At 44.7% G+C, this 20,804-nt stretch overlaps 1 protein-coding gene and 1 long non-coding RNA gene across 3 annotated transcripts in view; one reads left to right on the plus strand and one right to left on the minus strand.

The window, feature by feature from the left end:
* LOC102147588 (uncharacterized) overlaps positions 1–20,804 on the minus strand; it is a 452,754-nt gene that overhangs the window by 315,041 nt on the left and 116,909 nt on the right. Inside the window, exons 11-12 of the long non-coding RNA XR_011431371.1 lie at positions 4,605–4,807; positions 3,995–4,050 (exon numbers count right to left, since the gene is read on the minus strand). This is a non-coding gene — a long non-coding RNA (uncharacterized lncRNA). The remainder of the gene's footprint in view (positions 1–3,994; positions 4,051–4,604; positions 4,808–20,804) is intronic.
* Positions 14,325–20,688, plus strand: LOC138920336 (spermatogenesis-associated protein 31D4-like). 2 transcript variants are annotated; one of them, XM_070248423.1, is made up of 4 exons: positions 14,325–14,606; positions 15,353–15,398; positions 15,999–16,059; positions 16,338–20,688. In XM_070248423.1, the coding sequence occupies exons 1-4, from the start codon at positions 14,409–14,411 to the stop codon at positions 20,545–20,547; spliced, it is 4,515 nt and encodes a 1,504-aa protein (XP_070104524.1). In that variant the 5' UTR covers positions 14,325–14,408; the 3' UTR covers positions 20,548–20,688. The 2 variants fall into 2 exon arrangements, with proteins under 2 accessions (XP_070104524.1, XP_070104525.1); XM_070248424.1 differs by having other exon boundaries at positions 14,378–14,606; positions 15,353–15,734.

Genomic DNA, 20,804 nt, shown 5'->3' on the forward strand with positions numbered 1-20,804 from the left:
GGTGCAGCCACTGTGGAAAACAGTACAGACATTCCTCAAAAACTTAAAAGTAGAATGACCAGGCATGACATCAGCATCACAGCGGAGTGAGCTCTTCCCTTAGACTCTCCTCCCTAAGAAACAATGAAAAGGATATTCATAAAGCAACAGAGGACAGGCACACAACACAAAAGACATCTGAGAGACCCATGCAGCCATATGTCTGAAGGTGGAGGTGCTGGACCCCCCCAGGAGGAAGAAGGAGGAAGTAAGGGGATCTCCCCTCCCTCCCCAGCAATGACCTAGGGCACAGGACCATGCACAGCTCTGAGAAAAGAGGGGCCTGGGGGGAGACTCTGTGGGAATGCCTTCACTCTCCAAGTTCCCTCACATCCCATAGGAAAGCTCCACAGAGGAGGCTAAGCTATTGTGGGGCTGTCTTCATGAAGCCAGCACGCCAGGAGGACAGACAGCGAGGGCAAAGAGAGAACACCCACGGGATGGCACATGCAAAAGAAGTGCCCCTCCCCCTGCTGGGCTCACAAGCTCAGCCAGACAGCCAGAGCAAGGGACCCCCTCTAGAGTGCCCGTGCGTACATTAGCAAAGCAGCAGCTACAAGCAGGCAATCGCAGATGGGTCCTGTCAGCATAGATTCCAAAGGACAAGCACAGACACCAGGGATCACAGCAGGCTCAGAATACACAGCTCCTGAACCTCCTCCAGTGGTGGCAGGTGGAATCTGCAACCAGATACTATCTATGCGAAGGCACAAACCTACCCCATCAAATAGTAGCAAGAAATATATTAATAGTCCAGACCAGAAGGAAACTGAAAAGCACCTAGAAATCAATCCTGAAGGCACACAAATTTACAATGTAAACGACAGAGAATTCAAAATAGCTACTAACATTAAAAAACTCGAGTTACAAGAAAATTCAGATAGTTCAATTAAATCAGGAATAAAATTAAGAAACAGAGGGAAGACTTCACAAAAGAGATTGACCCTATAAAGAGAAACCAATCAGAAATGTTGGAGATGAAAAACACAATGAGATAAAGAAAAATCTGGATACCCTGGATTACAGAGCTGACATTATGGAAGACGGAATTAGCAATCTGGAGGACCGAAATACAGAAAGGCTTCAGATGGAGGAGGAGAGAGAATTAAGACTAAAAAGAAACGAAGAAATTCTCTGGGAAATATCTGATTCAATTAGGAAATGCAACATAAAAACTATGGGTATTATAGAGGGAGAAGGGAGGGAGAAAGGAGTAGAAAGTCTGTTCAGACCTGGGAAAGGAGCTGGAATTACAAGTAAAAGACGCTAACAGCACTTCTGATTACATCAATGTAAAAAGACCTACTCCAAGGCATAGAGTAGGAAAACTGGCAAAAGTCAGTGACAAAGAAGAAATATTTTTAAAGGCAGCAAGGCCGCAGAAAATAACTTACAAAGACCATATCAAACTTTCAGGAGATTTCTCAGCAGAATCTTTACAGGCTACGAGAAGGTAGAAGGAGATATCCAAAATTCTGAAAGACAAAAACCTGCAGTCAAGAATACTCTATCCAGGGAAAAATATCCTACAGATATGGTGGAGAAATAAAAACTTTCCCACATAAACGAAAGCTGAGGTAGGTCATCGCCACAAGACACCCCAAACGGGAAATGCTCAAGAAGACCTTCATACCTGAAAAAGAAAAAAAAGAGTTCACAAAGCCTTGAGCAACGAGATAAATAGGCAGCCAAAGTCCGAAAATTGCAGCTCTCTACCAGAACAGGTTAGCAAAAACTTAATTACGACATTAAAGAGGAAGGGAAGGAAAACATCAAAAATAACTATCATCTTGTGATTTTAACCACAAAATCACTACACAAAACAGAATATGTTATGACCAACAAATCAGAGGAAGAGGAAAGGGATGGAACTGGCTTAGACCAAGGAAATGAGAGGCTATCGGAACATTGTATATCTCATCTACGAGATTTTTTATACAAACCTGATGGTAACCACTAAACAAATAATCAGAACAGAGACACAAATGATACGAAAAAAAGAAAACTGAGGGGCTGTCCCAGTGGCATAATGGTTAAGTTCGCATGCTCTGCTTCAGCCACCCAGGGTTTGCAGCTTCAGGTCTCAGGCACAGACCTATGCATCTCTCATCAAGCCCTGCTGTGCTGGCATCCCACATACAAAACACAGAGGAAGACTGCCACCGATGTTAGCTCAGCAACAATCTTCCTCAAGCTAAAAGAGAGGAAGATTGCTTACCGATGTTAGCTCAGGGCCAGTCTTCCTCACACACAAAAAAGAGAACACTGAGAAAACCATCATAGACAACTACCGAACTGAACTGGCAGTCCAAAATACACAAGACGAGAAACGAGGGAAATACAGAACTGGAAAACAAGTGATAAAATGGCAGCATTAAGCCCTTATATATAAATAATCACTCTAAATGTAAATGGATTGAATTCTCCAATCAAAAGACAGAGTGGTGGGATGGATTGAAAAACAAGACTCATCGATATGCTGCCTCCAGGAAACACTCTTAGCTCTAAAGACAAACACAGGCTCAGAGTGAAGGGACGGAAGATGATACTCTAAGCTCACGGCAAACAAAAGAAAGCAGTTATTGCAATACTTATATCAGACACAGTAGACTTCAAGATAAAAAAGGCAATGAGAGACAAAGAGGGGCAGCATACAATGATAAAAGGGACGCTCCAACAAGAAGACATAACACTTATAAATATACGTGTCCCCAACAAAGGAGTACCAAAGTACATAAAGCAACTATTAACAGACCTAAAAAGAGATATTAACAACAACATAGTAGGGGGCCCCAACACTCTACTTACATCAATGGATAGATCATCCAGACAGAAAGTTAACAAGGAAATAGTGGAATTAAATGAAAAACTAGACGAGATGGACTTAATACATATATTTTTCGATCATTCTATCCAAAAATAGCAGAATACACATTCTTCTCAAGTGCACATGGAGCATTCTAAGGACAGACCATATGTTTTGAAACAAGACAGGCCTCAATAAATTTAAGAAGATGGAAATCACATCAAGCATCTTTTCTGACCAAAATGCTATGAGACCAGAAATCAGCTACAGGAAAAAAGCTGGGAAAGTGACAAATATGTGGAGACTACACAACATGCTACTGAACAACCAAGGGATCATTGAAGAAATTAAAAGAGAAATCAAAAAATATCTGGAGACAAATGAAAATGAAAATACACCACACCAACTCATATGGGATGCAGAAAAAGTGGTCCTATGAGGGAAATTCATAGCAATACAGGCCCAGCTTAAAAAACAAGAAAGATCTCAAATAGGCAATCTTAAAATACAGTTAGAAAATGAAGAACCAACAAAGCCCAAAGTCAGCCGAAGGAGGGAAATAATAAAAATCAGAGCAGAAATAAATGAAATTGAAACCAAAAAAAAAAAAAAAAAAAAACCAGCAGAAAAGATCAGTGAAACAAAGAACTGGTTCTTTGAGAAGGTATGCAAAATTGACAAACCCTTAGCCTGACTCTCTAAGAAAAAAAGAGAGAAGGCTCAAATAAATAAAATTAGAAATGAAAGAGGAGAAATTACAACAGATACCACAGAAATATAAAGGATTATAAGAGAATACTATGAAAAACTATATAGCAACAAACTGGACAATCTAGAAGAAACAGATAAATTCTAAAGACTCATACAACTTCCCAAAACTGAATCAAGAAGAAACAGAGAATCTGAATAGCCCGATCACAAGTAAAGAGATTGAAACAGGTAGCTTAGTGGGAAACTACTTCCCCTGACAAGGTTACCCACTCAAAGCTAACAGCCAACATCACCATTAATAGTAAAACACGGTATATTATTCCTCAACACTGACTTGATTTCTACTATTTCTACTTCTCCTTTTCCTTTAATGCATGGATCCTGCTGAACCTTATAAATCCATTACAATATAAAGCGGGGAATGAATAAAGAGCTCACCTGAGGGATGTTCACTCTCTGGGGCTCCTGGGCGAGTACAGAGGACTGTGGTTCAGCTGAGGGGACAGAAAGGAGACAGGGGTCCTGAGATTTAGCTGTCTTACAGCTCTTAGATTCACCTCCTCAAATCTCAGCACCCCAGTTGGGGATCATCCTCCCCATAGGCACAGGGCCCTCTGGGCCTTGAAAAGGCACAAGAAGGATCATGGACAGGCAGCAACACCTGTCTTTGTGTGATTCTGAAATGACCATGGAGCTGAAATCTGCAGCTTTTTACTGAGTGAACACAAACTTTACTCGATTGATTTAACAATAACGCATGCGTCCTTCTGAATAACAGAAAGAAATCAAAACAGCCGATTAGTTGAATTAAAGTACGCCAAACGACAAGACACTATTCCTTCATTAAAGTTAACTTAGCAGAAAAATAACTCAGTATGCATCATTTATCTATTTTTCTCAGTAATATTATTTAACCCCAGGTATACACAATCCACGGAAAGCCTAGTAAAAGAGATGGGGTGATTTAAGGCAGGAATTTTTAACTGTTCATTTCAGCTGGGAAGTATTTCTCAAAAGGCCCTTTCGATAGATGCTGTTGGTAACTTACCTGTGAGAGAGTGAACTGTCACAAACTGCGTTTCCCTGGACAAGTCACTGAAATTTTCAGGCCCAATGTCTTTAAATCTTTCAAGAGTTAGAAGTAGGTGACCTTGGAAAACTCTTCACAGATCATCATTCTTGGATCCTGTGACATCAGGATAACGTCACTAATGTCACATGTGGTGGTGGACATGTGTGACAGCAGCGCATCTGTAAAGAGCGGGGGCCATTTAAGGGGACTGGAGACAGAACTTCCTCCCTCTGCCTGGTTGTCCCTTACCCCCAGACCTTGCCCTCACGGCTCTCCAACAAAGCAGCCTTTCCTGAGCAGCCTGCCCCTGGGCCACCCCAGCTCACCTCTTCTTCCCAGGGACGGCCCAGATGCCCCACTGTCACACAGTGTGGTGGCTCCTGAAGGTGGCATCATCATCAAGTCTGGTTCATTCTGGGCAGGGGGATCAAGACCTGCTTCTGATCTTGCAAATCTAGCATCTGCTCCTTTCTGGGCTCTTGTCTCTGCTCTGAAGCTCTGGAGAGAGGTCTAAGGTCAGAGGGACGCTCTCTTCCAGCTAAGACTCCCTCACAGAGGGCCCCTGCTTCCCGCCTCACAAGGGCTGGTTTGTTTCAAGGCAACTGGGACATGGATCTGAGAAATAAATTCATTTCAGGGGCAAAAAGCCTGACTCTTGGAATTCATTATAACATTAGACTTCAAGGACAGAAAGCCTGACGATGCAGAGGGGGCCAGACGCCTCTGTCTGACCCAAGGGACCTGAAGTGACACTAGAAATCCCAGGATACATGTGACACACGGTGGGATTCCATCCACATCCTTTCCTTAACATCCCTGGGGACGCAGGGACAGGCCACGTTCCTAAGTGCTGTGAAGGCTGTAATGCCAGTCTTGGGCAGGTGTGACATCAGACAAAGCCTGAGACTGAAGCGAAGCACACCTGCCCTCGAATCCAAATTCCCTGGCTGGGAGCTCCTGACTCGAGCACATCGGGCCACCGAGCCGAGCCTCGGTTTCTGGTGAAGTGGTTGTCAGGGTCCATTAAACTATCCAGTAAAACAACAAAGCGTCCTCTAACTATAACAGCAGTTGTCACTTACTTAAGGCTTCCGACCTGGCACTTGTCTAAAATAGTGATCTATGTTTCCAAACGTCGCCGTGAAACAATTATTAGTATTTATAGATGAGAACCCTGACTCTCGCCCAGGTTCCTTCTGTCGCCCCTGCTTACAGGTGACAGAGCTCGCACTGACCGGGCCTGTAGTGCTCCAGAGCTCGGGCTCCACCGCAGACCCACGGTCACCGTCCGCCTGATAAACGCACTCCTCCCTCCCGCACCCACCGCCGCCGACACGGGCTTCTCTCCGGTCGGGCTGCAGGCGGGCCGGTCACACGATCCTCGGGCACCCAGGACCGCCCCGAACACCTGCGCCCCGGGAGCCCGAGGGCCGGGGTCTCCCCCATCGGCCTTACCCGCTCTGGCGGCCCGCCCGGGTTTATACGCCGCCGCGGGGGGCGACGAGGTCTCAGACACTTCCTGCTCCCATCCCCAAGCACCGGCACACCCTTCCCAGCTAGTCCCTCGCCCTAGGTGCGCACCCTGCCTTTTCCGAGCACACCCCAAAGTTCCCCAACGGTTCTCTGGAGTCCTGAGAAGACGAACGAGGAGGCTACGGCTGCACATGCGCAGAAGGAGCGTGGCGTCCCCTTCCCAGAGTCCAGGCGGTGAACCTCACCTATTTAAAACTACATTTCCCCTAGGCTTCCGCGTCTACATTTCAAGTCACTCTTGGCCTTTCCGCGAAAGCGGGAGGATGGTGTTCTTAAATCTCTCCTGCCCAGGGTCCTCCGAGCCCGAAGAGGTTAAGGGTTAAGCCTGAACTCTGCTGTCAAAGGCAAAGTGTAGTCCGCTATTGGCTCCCGATTAAAACAGCATTTTTTGTTTTCATAAGTCATTTGGAGGTAGTCGGGGAAATTTGAATACGGATTGGATATGGAAAATATTAAAATATTACTTAGATGGTGTGAAAAAAATTGGGAGTTATGTAGGAAAATTGACTTTGTAAAAAGAAAAAGACATGACGACTGAAGTAGTTAAATTACATAGCTGTAAAATTATAATTTTACAATTTTTCAACCTGGGACCTAACCTCCACCCTGTTCCTTTACAGCCGCCGGACCCACCAACCCCTGAGCCCCATCCTGGCGCGCCTGGGGCCCAGTGTGCAGATTCTACTGAGGGTCTGCACAGGTGCTCCAGGGGTGGATGTTTATAGGAAATCTGTTGGGTTTCATACATTAACATTGCTTCTTGCTGATTTCTCTTATTGTTTCATAAATTTTTGTGTTAAATATCTTGGATTTCCATGCACATAGCGACAAGTTTGCTTGCTTTTCGCTGACCTTTATAATTCTTTGTCATTCTTTAGCAAATTACAGATAAAAGCACAAGAATGCTGGTTAAACTATATTAAATCAATCATAATAGACTTTCACATAAAGATCACGAAGGAGAGAAAGTGGTCACAACATATGTCACTTAACAAACATTTATTGAAAACTGACTGTACAATCAACATCATTCTAGGTGCTGGGATAGCAACATCAAATAAAAGAGAGTAAATTCCCTACCCCCATGGAGCTTATGATCAGGGTTGTTGTGGGGCCTATTAGTCAGGGTCCCCTCGAGAAACAGGTGTCAGTTGTCAAGAAACCATGGGACACTTGAGGAGAGTCTAATAAATAGGGCTCTAAAAATGTGGGTAGGGTTAGTGAAGCATCCTGTAACTAGTGTTGGTAGAGAGTTATTATCACCCCCAGGGCTGCAGTGAGAGTAGGTAACGTTATCAGAACTTAGCACAAGAGGCCACCCTTATGAGAGCTGTGGTCTTAGGAAGAGAAACATTGTGAATGCCCATTACATGGCTCAGCACGGAGAGCCAAAGGAATAAATACCCAACACCTCACTTGTTCTCTTCCCTCTGATATCCTATCCTCCGTTAAGCATTTATAAACCCCATTCAATACCTATTCTTAGAATTCCATCCACATATGTCTCTTCTAGACCTTTTTGTCACCAATTTTCCACTCTTATTCTTGTTTAGCCCCCTACTACCTGTCAACTCACTGAGCTACTGGACATAAATCAGTATAAATCGAAACTCAAGCACATGTCAGTTCTTCACAAAGTGAACTAAATATACCTCCTTGAACTCTACCCACTGGGAAGATTTTTTTCACCACACGTTTCAGAACCACCCCTAAGTGAGACTGCAATTGTAGCAGCCATAATTTCCAATGATGCCACCATACACTGGAAACCCAGTTTGAAGGAGAGTTGATGGGTATGTGGCCACAGGTCTCCCTTGGGGACTTTTGGGGAATGTTTAATTGTATATTCTTGTGACCAAGTTATGAGGAATTTTGTCAAAGGGACCCAGCCTTCCCTTTAGTCAAAGCCTCCTGTCTATAAAGTAGGATATATCAAGGATTTAGAAAGAGAATCTGAATCCCTGTTGTGGTGATTTGTGTTCGTTTTTGGCCCACAAGATCCAGAATTTCACATGCATATAGATATAGATCTCAGGAAGCATCTCAGTAGAATACCCATCTGTTTCATTTCAATGAACTTCATGATCCAAGAGCCACCACCACCGATCCCTTCATGTCACCACAAAAGATGGCTGCACATGAGAAACACTCTAAGAGTTTTAAAAAACATTTGTCAGTATCCCATTAGAGAAAATACATATTTCATTGGTATGAAATGCAACATGGGCTGCTCCTGAGTCCACACGGAGTATGCTCATATTGATTAATTTGAGCCTATCCAAACATAATTCATCCTTCCTAATCTAATATGATAAGGATCCACCCCCTTATGTGCTACCTGGTTTCTGCTTTGTTGGGCAAGATCTTGAGCTCCTTTTGTGGGTTTGGTTTTCTAATTTCTGGATTTCTTGCAGTTTTACTCTGAACATAGCTGGTTTTTTATTCCCATTATGGGCCTGGAGCCAGTAAGCAAGTTCGGACAGGGCCTGAGGATAGTGTGTATCCTCTTTCAGGGGTAACTTATACTAGGCTCACCCCTTCGGATTGAGAGAGAGAGAGAGAGAAGTGAGAGAGACACTGTCAGAATTCAGTTACTCTTCACTTCTTTTTCTAAGCTCCTCAAAGCAGTGACTTTTAGTATACCTTAAAGGCCTTAAAATTGCAGAGAGTGTGGCAGGTAGAACAAACTTGAACTGTCTAATAAGCCTCAAAGCTGTGCAGAGGCAAGTGTACACCTGCCAGGCAAAGTGCACAGAGTATAGAATATCTGTTCTGACCAAGCAGGAGTATATGTTTGACCATATCCCTCTCCTCTGATAATAACTTTGGGCTTCCTGGATGCTCGGTAAATCCACGTAAGTGAAGGAATACAATTTCTTCACCTTAATCTTGACCTCACACTGAGTCCATCCTAGCAGTAATTGGGGGAGGTGTACTTACCTGGCATTCACCCTCATATGGGTAGTGATCATTTGATAAAATATTGAGGAACATAATGTCCCTCTTGAAGATATTCTTGTATTCACACCTTATCTGAGTGAGTAATTGAGGCAATCCATTGAGAGCCCCAGTATATTGGATCACTTTTCAAACTGTTCAGACACCTCCATCTGGGAACTGTTTCTCTCTATGCCTGTCAATATTAGATTAGCTTTATCTTTTTAGGGTTTCATGCAAAAGGAATCATACAGTGTATTTTTGTGTGGCTTTTTTTTTTCACTCAGGATAATGATTTTGAGATTCATCGTATAGTTGAATACCAGCAATGAAGGAACAGCCTCACACAGGGAGAAACAACTGCTTATGAAATCAAGGGAGACTCATTGTGCCCAATGAGTTCAGCTATATCTGAATCCAAATACATGTAATCATTCCAATTTCCAGGTTCCTGGACTTTCCCAGTAAATGTCCCAAATCTCATCTAATACACCTCCTCAAATTGGGGATCTAATAGTTCTTGTAATTTTTTGAAGAAATAATGTCCCAAACTTCCCAAAGTTGATGAAACAATGTTAATTTACACATCCAAGAAGCTTACTGGACTCCAAGTAGGATAAATACAAAGATATAGTTTTACCTGGACACATCATAGTCAAACTGTTGGAAGCCACACACAAAGAGAAAATCTTAAAAGAAGAAAGAGCAAAACAACTGAACATGTACAGGAGAGCATCAACGTAAATAATATCTAACTGCTCATCAGAGAAAATAGACCCTAGAAGGCAGAGAAATGGCATATTCAAAATACTGAAAGAAAAAATGGTAACGAAGAATTTTTTTTATCCGGCAAGACTATCCACTAAGTATAAAGGTAAAATAAGGACATTCTTAAATTTAAAAAGACTGGAAGAATTTCTTGATATCAGAACTGAATTGTGAGAAATACTAAAGGAAATTCTTTGGGCTGGAAGAAAATGACATCAGACAGTACCTCGAATCAGCTGGAAGAAATTAAGAGAGCCAGAAGTAATAAATTTCTGGGTTTTAAAAAAAAAAATCTATAAATATATTTTCTCATTTCTTCTGTTAAATTCTTTAAAAGACACGAGATTGTACAAAGAAATAATTGTAACATTGTAGTATTGGTTTTGTAACATACATAGATATAATATATATAAAAATAATAGCACAAGAGGGGAAAGTAATAGAGTTACATTGGAGGAAACATCCCATATTTCATAGGAATTAAGTTAATATTCGTTTGAAATAGACCATAGTGAGTTAAAATGCATATTGGAATCCCTAGCACAGACACTAGGAAAATAGCTCAAAAACAGTAAAAAATATTCAATAGAGGAATTAAAATGATGTCCTGAAAGATTTATTTAGCACAAAAGAAGTTAATAAAGGAAGGACAGAGAACAAAGAAGCCTGAAGACATAGAAAACAAATAGCAAAATGGTAAATGTAACTCTGATCCTATCAATAACTGCACTAAATGTGAATGGTCTAAAAAAACCCATTAGAAGACAGAGATTGGGAAAATGAATAATAAAGCAAGATCCAACTCTATGTGATCTACAAAAGACACATCTTAGATTCAAAGACAAACAGACGTTGAAACTAGAAGGATGGAAAAGACATATCATACAAATAGTTACCAAAAGATTGCTAGAGGGTTGTATTAATACTGGACAATGTAGATTTTAAAACAAGAAATATTATTGGAAGCAAAGAGGCACATATGCAAATGACAAAATGTCCATACATCAGAAAGATATAAAAATTATCAATGCTTACAAATGTAACTACAGAGCTTCAAGATACGTGAAGTAAAACTTGACAGAAATGAAAGGAGAAAGAGACAATTCAACAACAATACTTGGAAATTTCAACTGCCTCCTGTCCATAATGGATTAAAAAGAGGAAAGACAATCAGCAAGGTTATAAAAGACTTGAACAGCACTATCAACCGAATTAAATTAAGTGACGTGTATAGATCACTGCACTCAATGACTACCAAATACACATTCTTTTCAATAGCACATGGAACATGCTCCAGGATAGACCGTGTACTCAGCCATAAAATAAATTCAACAGATTTAGCAAGAATGAAATAATATAAAATATGTTCTCCAACCACAATGGAATGTGAGCTATCAAGAATGGACTATATCTGGGATATCCACAAACATTTGGAACTTAAATGACACCCAGCTGAATAACACATGAGTCAAAGAATAAACTGGGAACAAAATTTGAAAGTACTTTGAAGTGAATGAAAATTTAAAAAATACAATATCAAAGTCTACGGGATGTGCCTAAAGCAGTACTTAGAGAGAAATTTATAGTATTAAACACCTATAGTGGAAGAGAGGAAAGTCTCAAATCAATAATTTAAGTTCCTACCCTAAGAAAGGAAAGAAAGGAAAATAAACCAAACTGAAAACAAGCAAAAGAAAGGAAATACAAAAGATTAGAACACATGCCTGTGAAATACAAAACACAAAGATCAATAAAACCAGAAATTGGCTGTTTACCAGATAAAGTTGACAATCCCTTAGCTAGCATCCCCAAGGAAGAGAGAAGATAGAATTTAAGAAAATCAGAAATTATAAAGGGCCACCCACAGAGAAATTAAAGGATCATAAGAGCATATTATGAACAACTTTATGCCACAAATTAGACAATTTATAAGATATTGGCAAATTCTTAGATCCAAATTTCCAAAACTGACTCAAAGAGAAATAGAAAATCTCCATAGATCTGTAACCAACAGGAAAATTAAATTAGTAATTAAAACCCTTTCAGGGAAGAAAAGCCCAGATTCGGATGACTCAACTGGTGAATTCCATTGACTATTAATGGAGAAAATAATCCCAATCTCTCACCATCTATTTCAGAAAATATCGAAAGAGAGAGCTGGTCTCACATCATTCTATTAGGCCAGAGTTACCTTGATTTCAACGGCAAGTGAAGACATCACATGCAAAGACAAGACCACTATCCCTCATGAATATAAATGAAAAATCCTGAACGATGTGTTAGTGAGTGATGTCACCAAGATGGGGGAGTAGGAGATCTTAGCCTCTGTCCTCCCAGAAAGATCAACAATTAGACTGCTACCTACCCATGGTCAAAAAGAGTTCTGGGAGAGCTCTAAAGCCCCCTTAAGAAACTTTAGCAACATAGCAGAACAAAAAATGTGAGAATAGCCACACATAAAGAGAAAGAAGAACAGCTTCATTTTGCCTGCATCACCCCGTCCTTTAAGCTGGCATTACTCAGTGCTAAGAGGGAACTCCTCAGCTAGAAAGAGCTCTCCTTTCAGGGAAAGAGAGAGCAGAGTGAACGACCAGCGTCCCAGCCTTTCAGGGCACACATGAAGTACCCACTTTGGTTTCCCCCCACCCAGAGACCGGCAAAGCAGAGAGGTATAGAGATGGCGAGGGACAGGGAAGAAGAGCAGGGTTTACCAATATCGGGCACACAGCAGTAAAGACCACAGTTGTTTGACCTGTTCTATAGATAACTCCAACGTGGAAGGGCAAGGGGAACAGTGCACTAAGAGAGATACACAGCTCTGTGGGAGCAGGGGAGGAGCAGTCTCTGAACACGTTCCAGGAAAGGGGTCACCTTCCACGCCAAGATGAACTTTGCATGAATAAAGATTTAAGTGAGGACAGACTGAGAAGAGTGAAGACGGGAAGGAGGTGTCGACCAAATTTCATCCACCTGCAATTTTACCTACTCACATTTTATCTACCACGGCAAGAAGTTAGTATCTAATATTTTAAAATTACTTTTAAATACAAGTATTCGCGTACTAGTTATATAAATGGAGGTAAACACAAGAACAGCTACGATAGAAATGGCTAAAGTGGTTTCCACGGGGAATGGAAGTGGGGGGATAGAAAGGACTGGGGTTGTGAGGTTGGGGAGGGCCCGTCACGCTTCTTTATAAAGCCTTCAGTACTATTTGGTTTTAAAGGCACAAGTATGGATTCCTTAGATAAATATTAATTTTTAAGTGAGCCTTAAAGAATGAGTAAGGTTTCTACAAGGAGAGGGAGGAGGTGGGTATTTCTAGCAGAGGACCCAACATTAACAGAGAGAGGCGGCAGGAGAGCAGAGGGAATAGCAGGTAACCCATTAGGATGACTGTGGAACACACCTCCCTGCGTGGGGACACATGAGCTGGTGCTTGACTGCAGAAGGCCTTGGATAGAAGGGCGCGTGCGCGCGCAAACACACACACACACACACACACACAGGCACTCATGTGGTTGTTGGCAGGAAGGCCATCAAGGGTATTGGGCAAAGGGGTGATATGCTGAGAACTGAGCTTTAAGTACAGCAGTGGTTCTCACCTTGGAGATCAACTTCCTTAATGGCCTCCCAGCTACATTTTAGAAGCCTTGAAAATGGTACTCCATTGTGTCATTGTCATCCACCACAGTCACGCACCACGTAACAATATTAACGATGTTTCGGTCACTGATGGACCACGTATGTGACAGTGGTCCCATACGGGTAGCACCACATAGCCTAGGTGTGTAGTAGGCTCTACCACCTAGGTTTGTGTAAGTACACTGTGTGATGTTCACACAGCAATGAAATTGCCTAATGATGCATTTATCAAAACATCTCCCTTTCATTAAGTGATGTATGCCTGTACTGATTTTAGTCTTGTGAATGTTGAATAATGAATTCTTCATTTCAATTATTTGAGTCAGCCCCACTGGCTGAAGACGGTAAAGGCTGACTGAAGCAAAAAACTAAAATTTGTTATTCAACATTCACAAAACTCAATGAGTAAAGAAGAACTTTAAGTTCTATATCAGGGTTCATGTAAGGCAAAAACATTCTAAGGGAAAGATGGATTTGAGGACATATATGATGCTGAGTGTAAATGTCTGAGTACAAGCAAAAATTCCAGGGAGCATTTCAGACTTTCGAGGCAGTGGAATTGGTGAAACCAAAGTCAAGCTCTCCAAACAGTAAAGGGGGCCCGGGTAATATCTGGAGTACAGATGGAACAGGCAGAAAATTTCATTAACGTAATTGTATGATGTGATGAACGGACAGAGTTGGAAAATAGGATGGCAGGGGAGGGCCCAGGATGGATGGAGAGCTCAGCTGGGCTGGTGGAGGGAAGGGGCCATGGGCACACCCTCTGCATGTCCCCTCCCCCCCCCCTGAAGCCCTTTGTGACTCTTGAGTGCTCTGTGATGCAGGCCTGGGATTATAGGCAAGTGCGGACACTCTCAGAGCTCAGTTGCCTCAGGCAGCCTTGCGATTCAGAAAATGGAGTTCAGTCAATGGAATGTTCTCTCATTTCTGAATAGCCATATTGAGTTGTTTTTGAGCATCTGCTCAACATTCTTAGATAGCGACCACAACCTCACCATCGTGTGTGGGTTGTGCTTGCTTCTTCTGTTCCTGTGCTTCCTGGTGGGGATTCCATCTTTACCAACCTTCTGGAAAACCAAAATCTACCAAAAGGTAAGGATCCCTGGGCAAGCCACCAACAGGGATTTTTTATTGTTGTTTCCATTTCTAGTCCCCCATTTTTAAATGAGTTGGTCCAGAGAGACTCCTAAGGTGGCAAGTCTGAATAGAGGATAGAACGTCATCCTTCTAGGGGAATAGGCCAGGCAGGACTAGGGCTTCAGCTGGGACTGTTTCCCATTTAAAACTCACAGACCATCTGGGTGTGGTGGAGGATTCCTGGATGAAATCCCATCAGTGACTTCACGGCCCTGCATTAGGTTATTTAGAGAGTTTGGGATCTGTGTAGGAGGACACTGTTCCCAACACTGGATCATGAGTCACGTTCCCATGTCGGGCGTCGTTCGACCAAACCGTCCTTTGTGTTGGGCAGATCAGGAGAGCAGTGCTGAGCCTCTGAGCAGACACTGGAGTGTGAGCTCTGTCCCAGGATACAGGGGCCTATCTGAGGAAGCACAGATGTGACTGTGGGCCTCAGAGTCTATGCCCTCCTTGAGCAGAGGACTTCTGACTGAGAAGATCAAGTGTGGACTCTAGCCAAAAATCCTCCTTCGAGTTTTTCAAAGAAGGAAAAATTGAAAGTATCTTATCACCTTTAGAAATTCAGAAAGGGAAAGAACACAAAGTGCTAGCAATAAAAATAGAGAGTGACATGAATCTTGGATGAATATCTGAGTTTCCTAGAGAGAGGAGCAAGACAACTAAGTCCTCGCTCCTCATTCTTTGCTTTTTGTTCTCAGCGTCAGGGCAGAGCCAAGAGGAGAAGAAAAGGTGGAACATCAAGTGGTAAGGTTCCAGCTATCCCACCTGAGCTCTCCAAGGGTGACCCTTCCTGTCCTCTCCATGAGGTCCCAGGTCCATGGTCTCTGAGGATGTCAGTCGCTCGATAGAGTCCCTCTCAGAAAAGAGAGGCCTCAGAGGAAAGGCTCATGGGAAGGTAGTCAGAACCCGAGACATTTCTCAGACTCCTGCTCTGCCCAGCTCTGGGCATGAAGCAGTGATGGGCCTGGACAATGGGTGTTGCCCAGTGCGTGGCCGTGGGAGACGTCAAGAGTCAGAACTTCTGTCTCCTGACCTTGTGAGACTGCGTTGACTTCCTGGATGATCAGACTCCTCTTTGAGGTAACCATTGACCTATGTTCCTCACATGGTGGTTTTGAACATCCCATGGGATAATGTATGTGACAGTGCTTTATAAACGAAGCAACAAACACATGTGAACCTTATTAATATTATCATTGACCGTTTGACCACATCTACTGATTCTTGGGGCTTTCAGAGTTAACATCCCGTTAATATCCCAAGGGTCTCCCCTAAAGGGACTCCTGTGTAACACCTATGCTTCTACCTTTATTACATGTTTAATTCACTCTTCTGATTTCCCAGGTTGGAGAAATTACCAGAGGGAAAGAGAGGAGAAAAGGAGGCTAATTTCTATTCTGAAAAGGTGACTAGTCTTTTCTTTCCTGATCCCTCTTTAACATGTTCTCTGCAATTCCAGGGATTCAGTACAGCCTGCAGTAGTCATGGGAGGGGTTTGCCATAGGAACGGGTATGTGAATGAAGGCCTTGGGGTGAGGGCTGCTGAGTGTATGGTGAAGTCATAGATGTGGGGCATTGTGAAGGGGCAGCAGGCTTCAGGTGGCCCCTCCCCTGACAGGCCAGCAGGTCCTCCTTTCCTTGTTCTGGTCCTGGCTACAGTTTTCTACTTCCTGTCTCCCGCAGGCCCCTAGGCCGGCCTCTCGATACCACCCGCTTTCGTCAACTATTATGCCCAGACCCCTCCTGTGAGGTGTGTAATAGCACAACTGCTGAGATCAATCGGCTCCTGGAGGACCTGGAAGATGATACCGCCTCTGTGTCCTCTATGGCTTCCACAGCTTCTGGGACTGAGTCATCATTCACTCTGTCCTCTGCCTTCTCAGAAGTCCCTCCAGGAGACCTAACACCATCCCCTCCACCTGACCCTTCCCCACCGCCCCCCTCCGTTCTCTCACCTAACCCGACGACACCCTTAGCTGGCTTTCTTTCACCCTCACCACCGGGTCACTCTATGCCACCAGAGCCTTCTCCTCCCTTGGAGTCCAAATTCCCAGCAGACCATTGCCCACCCCAACCCCTTGCCCTTCCCCCTCTCCCACCACATGACACCCAGGCAACGGGTCCTATTCTCCAACCAGAGACCACTCTGTCTCTGAATACGATCTTCTCTCTTGACCGCACCCTTTCCCAAGATATTAACCCCTCACCAAATTTGTCCCAGATAATCAATCCCACTGATTCACTGGCTTGTCATCACACACCACCAAGCCTGTCTGTCTCACCACCGACAGACCACCCTTTAACTGTGGCTCGATCTAAATCGGTTTCCATCTTACTGAAGTCTGTTCCAGAGAACTCATCTCCAGATAGCCCTGGCGGGTTGTCCACTTATGTCCCAACAATCAGAGGCACTGACCATTCAAGCCTGTCAATTTCAGAATTATCCTGGTGGCAAGCTTGTGCCAAAGACTTGTTCTTAGCACCTTCCACCTTGGCACCATGTGCTTTTAATCGAGAGTTTCTTGCTCTCCATTCTTCAGAGTCCTCTCTGGAGAGACACCCTACAGCTAACCTTATAGAGCGTGGTAACCTCTCATTTCTCAGCCCTCATGTCCTGGCACTCCTGGAGAGACAAGTCCGAAAGAGGAGTGATTTCCTGATGTGGAGGGAAAAGGAGAAGGAGAAGGGTTCTTTTCCAAAAAAACTTAGGCCAGACTACCCACTAAATCCTTCGCGGAAAATGCTAGAGTCAAATGCTGATGAGTGTGACTCAGCATTCTCCCTTCCTTTTTGGAGCAGTGCAGGCAAACCAAAGGAGCTGCACATGCATGGGCAGCCCCCATATCCTAAAATCTTGGAGGACCATTTACAGGAAAAATGTACGCAGCTCTTCTGGGGTCTCCCATCTCTGCACAGCGAGTCCTTGCCCTCTGCTATCCGTGACTCAAGTGACTGCACCACAATCTTCCTTTTCAATACCATCTCAAATGCCTCCATGGGCCAAGAATCCCCGGTACCTCTCCATCGCCCACCTCCATCCTTGCCTGAGATCCAGCCCCAACCCTTGCCTCAAACCCTGCCCCAATCCCAGCCCCTACCTCTCACTCAGGTCAAGTCCCAGGCCCACCTTAAATCCTCACTCCCAATCCTACCATCTGGTCCTCTACCCCAGAGAAGGATCTGTGGAGTGTGTCACCATAGACCCCGGGATGAATCAGAGTCTCTCACCTCATCTGAAATTCAACAACTGGAATGGAAAGTGTTGCAGAAGCAACAGGAAAGTTTGTGGGGTTCGCCCTCTGTAGTCCAAAGATCTCAGGAGGAATTTTGTCCTTCAGCTCCCAACTTCCCTTACCATCAGGCCTCCCAGGCACATGCCTCCATCTCCACCCTTCCCGTAGAGTTTCCTCTCAGTGATGAGCTGAGGAAGAAACTGGAACATCACCTTCGAAAGAGGCTCATCCAACACCGGTGGGGCCTGCCCCGCAGGATCCGTGAGTGTCTGTCACTGATGATGCCTCCAAGAGATTTCTCAGAGATAGCTAAGTCAGAGAGCAATCGTGGACTCTCACGGATCTCGGTGAACAAAGATCTAAATGTTGGATTGAGCCAATCCAAAAGCTTCCATGACAGGGGTTCAGAACTGCTTCAGGGAGAGAAGGAGATGGGGAAGGATCAGGGGCATAGCCCAGAGAACGGCCCAAAAGCTCACCTGTTGAGTGACCCAGAGAGCTCTTCAGATAAGGATCCGGCATATGACTCTGAGAAAGACCTAAATAGTCACGTGGCAAGTCTGTCAGGGAAAAATTCAAGGGCCTTGGAGGAAAGTCTAGATCAGAAACAACTTGAAAATGTCCTCAAAGCACATTTGAGCAAGAAGTTTGAGGAAATCAGTGAGGCTCGGCTCCCTGGGACGGTGCGCAGTTCATGGCATGCTAGCAAGCAGACATTGCTGCTTTCTGACAAATCCCGCACCCAAATAACACAGAGGAGTCTGCCACCTTCAGTGGGTGGGGACTCCTCCCTGAATACCTTCCAGGAGCTTTGCTTCATTGATTCCAGTGCCCAACAGATGATGGAAACCCATATTAAAAGCTTTCGTATGACGATGGAGTGGGGCCTTCCCTGCAGGGTCCTGGAATCCATACAGGCGTTTAAATTGGAAGATGCTGCATCCCAGTCCTTGCCCTATTTCTACTGCGCCCCCTCAAATAACCCAACTTTGGAAGCGGACTCCAAATCCAGGGGCTTTGAGCCCCATAGAGGAAGCTCTAAATCCGCTCTTCAAGAAAAAGCGGAAACAACAAATTCAGCCCTGGTCCTGGATCGTCTTTGCCCTGCTACTTCACCTATGGGCAGGCAGGGACAAGGGGTGCCGAGACAATCACCCTCTGGTATCAACCAAGAGATTGCAGAGGTTGTTCAGAGGAGTAAGGGTGCCAGGCAGACTCATCTGCCTGTCACCTGTGGCATCACAGGCAAAGCGAGTCAGAAATTTACTCAGCTAGGCAACAGATGCCCCCCAGAGCTGCCTGCAAGGCAAGCTGGTGCCAAACATGAGACAAAGGATGAGAGAGTGAGTCCCAGTGATAGAAGAGCAGGGCGACAGGACAAAAAGATGAAGTCGGAACCCTTTTCCGTGCACAACACGGCCAGGGACATATTCAGGGCCAAGGAGCTCAACGCTCTGCAGTCAAAAACTGGTAATGTGTTGACAACCAGCAAGCCAGGAAGCTCCCAAATGAGACGTGGGAATCACAGTAAAATAGAAATTACTGGGACCATTGAAAGCCCTGCACCAAAAAGACAAGTTCCCCAAGACCCGAAGTCATCGGATCTGAAGGAACATCTGTTGAGGGAATTAAAGTCGAAACTAGAGAAGAGGAATCAGAGCCAGGTCCAAGGCCAACACACTGACAGGTCCCCTGCCTCAGAGAGCTTGACTTACAAGGCCTCACTGACTCATGCCCACGGTGTCTCCCCTGAGGACATGGGAGCTTCCCAGGTGCTGCATGTCCATCTGGAGGACAGTGGGATCAGCAGGCAGCAGCGGCAGGAGCCTTGGGTCCCTAAGAAAGACCTAAAGAGGTACGAGGATAAGAAATTCCCACCAGCTACAATGAGAGTGAGCCCTCCGGGCCCCAACAAAGAAGAGCTTGGTGGAGGGGATGCAGGGTTGGGGACATCCCAACCTACCAGAAAGACTTTCGCTACTCAGATCACAGCATCAGAGGGGACGCTTGGGAGCAAGTCTTCCCACACCTCATCACAGAAGGCACAGCCTCCTCCTGAAAGTCTGCTCAGAAAAAAGATGAACCACATTTTTCAATGGCTTCGTCCTGGGACAAAGGGCAAGAACCAAGAACATCCCCAGGAAAAGGGCAGCCCCATATCATCTGCACAGAGCAGAGGCCTGGTTAAAGGGAGAGCTGCCGTTACTGGGACCACCACGGCTCAGAAGACCAGGACGGTCCCTGGGAAGTTCCCAGTGGAGAAACTGGGGCAGCGTTGTGCAGCAGAGGTCACCCGCCCTCAAGAGCCCCTTCCTTCCCTGAGGAAGTTTGTGAAAACTTGGCAGAAGGCCGAAGAACAGGCCCAGGCAGAGCCCGTCCAGGGGCATCCTTCCAACTACAGGGCTCCCTCCTGTAAAGTGCCAAACACTAAGTCCTGCCACCACGTAGAAGTTGTCTTTGCTGGCCAGAATTATCCTACATGTTCTAGACGGATCAGAGACCAGAACAGACACCCTCAGAAAGTCATGGCGTTTAAAGATCAGCTCTTGGATCAGAAGCGTCCCTTATCTGTGCCCCGCAGGGAGCATGTGCCCCATCCAAGCTCCACCTGCAGGCGTCAAGCCGGCCCAGGGGCCTCCAGCTGTTCTCACCACTGCTAAAGGCACTCTGTTTAGGGACCCGTCTCTATGTCAACAGAAAACGCTTTTCCAGCGTTTCGAGAGCGGAAAATTTCCCACCGCAAAATCATTCCTTCTTGTGGAGAATATTAATTCTCCCCAATAAATGATTCTCTAATAATAGTGATGTCTTTTCTGCGTCCTGTGTTGGGGGCATGGGTTTCAGGTAACTCAGGGCTTGTGCTTAGGGAAAAGGAGGAGTGAGTTCAGCTCTTACTGATTGCTTCCTCTGGCTTCTA

The sequence above is a fragment of the Equus caballus genome, chromosome 23, assembly GCF_041296265.1.
Source record: "Equus caballus isolate H_3958 breed thoroughbred chromosome 23, TB-T2T, whole genome shotgun sequence".
Lineage (NCBI taxonomy): Eukaryota > Metazoa > Chordata > Mammalia > Perissodactyla > Equidae > Equus > Equus caballus.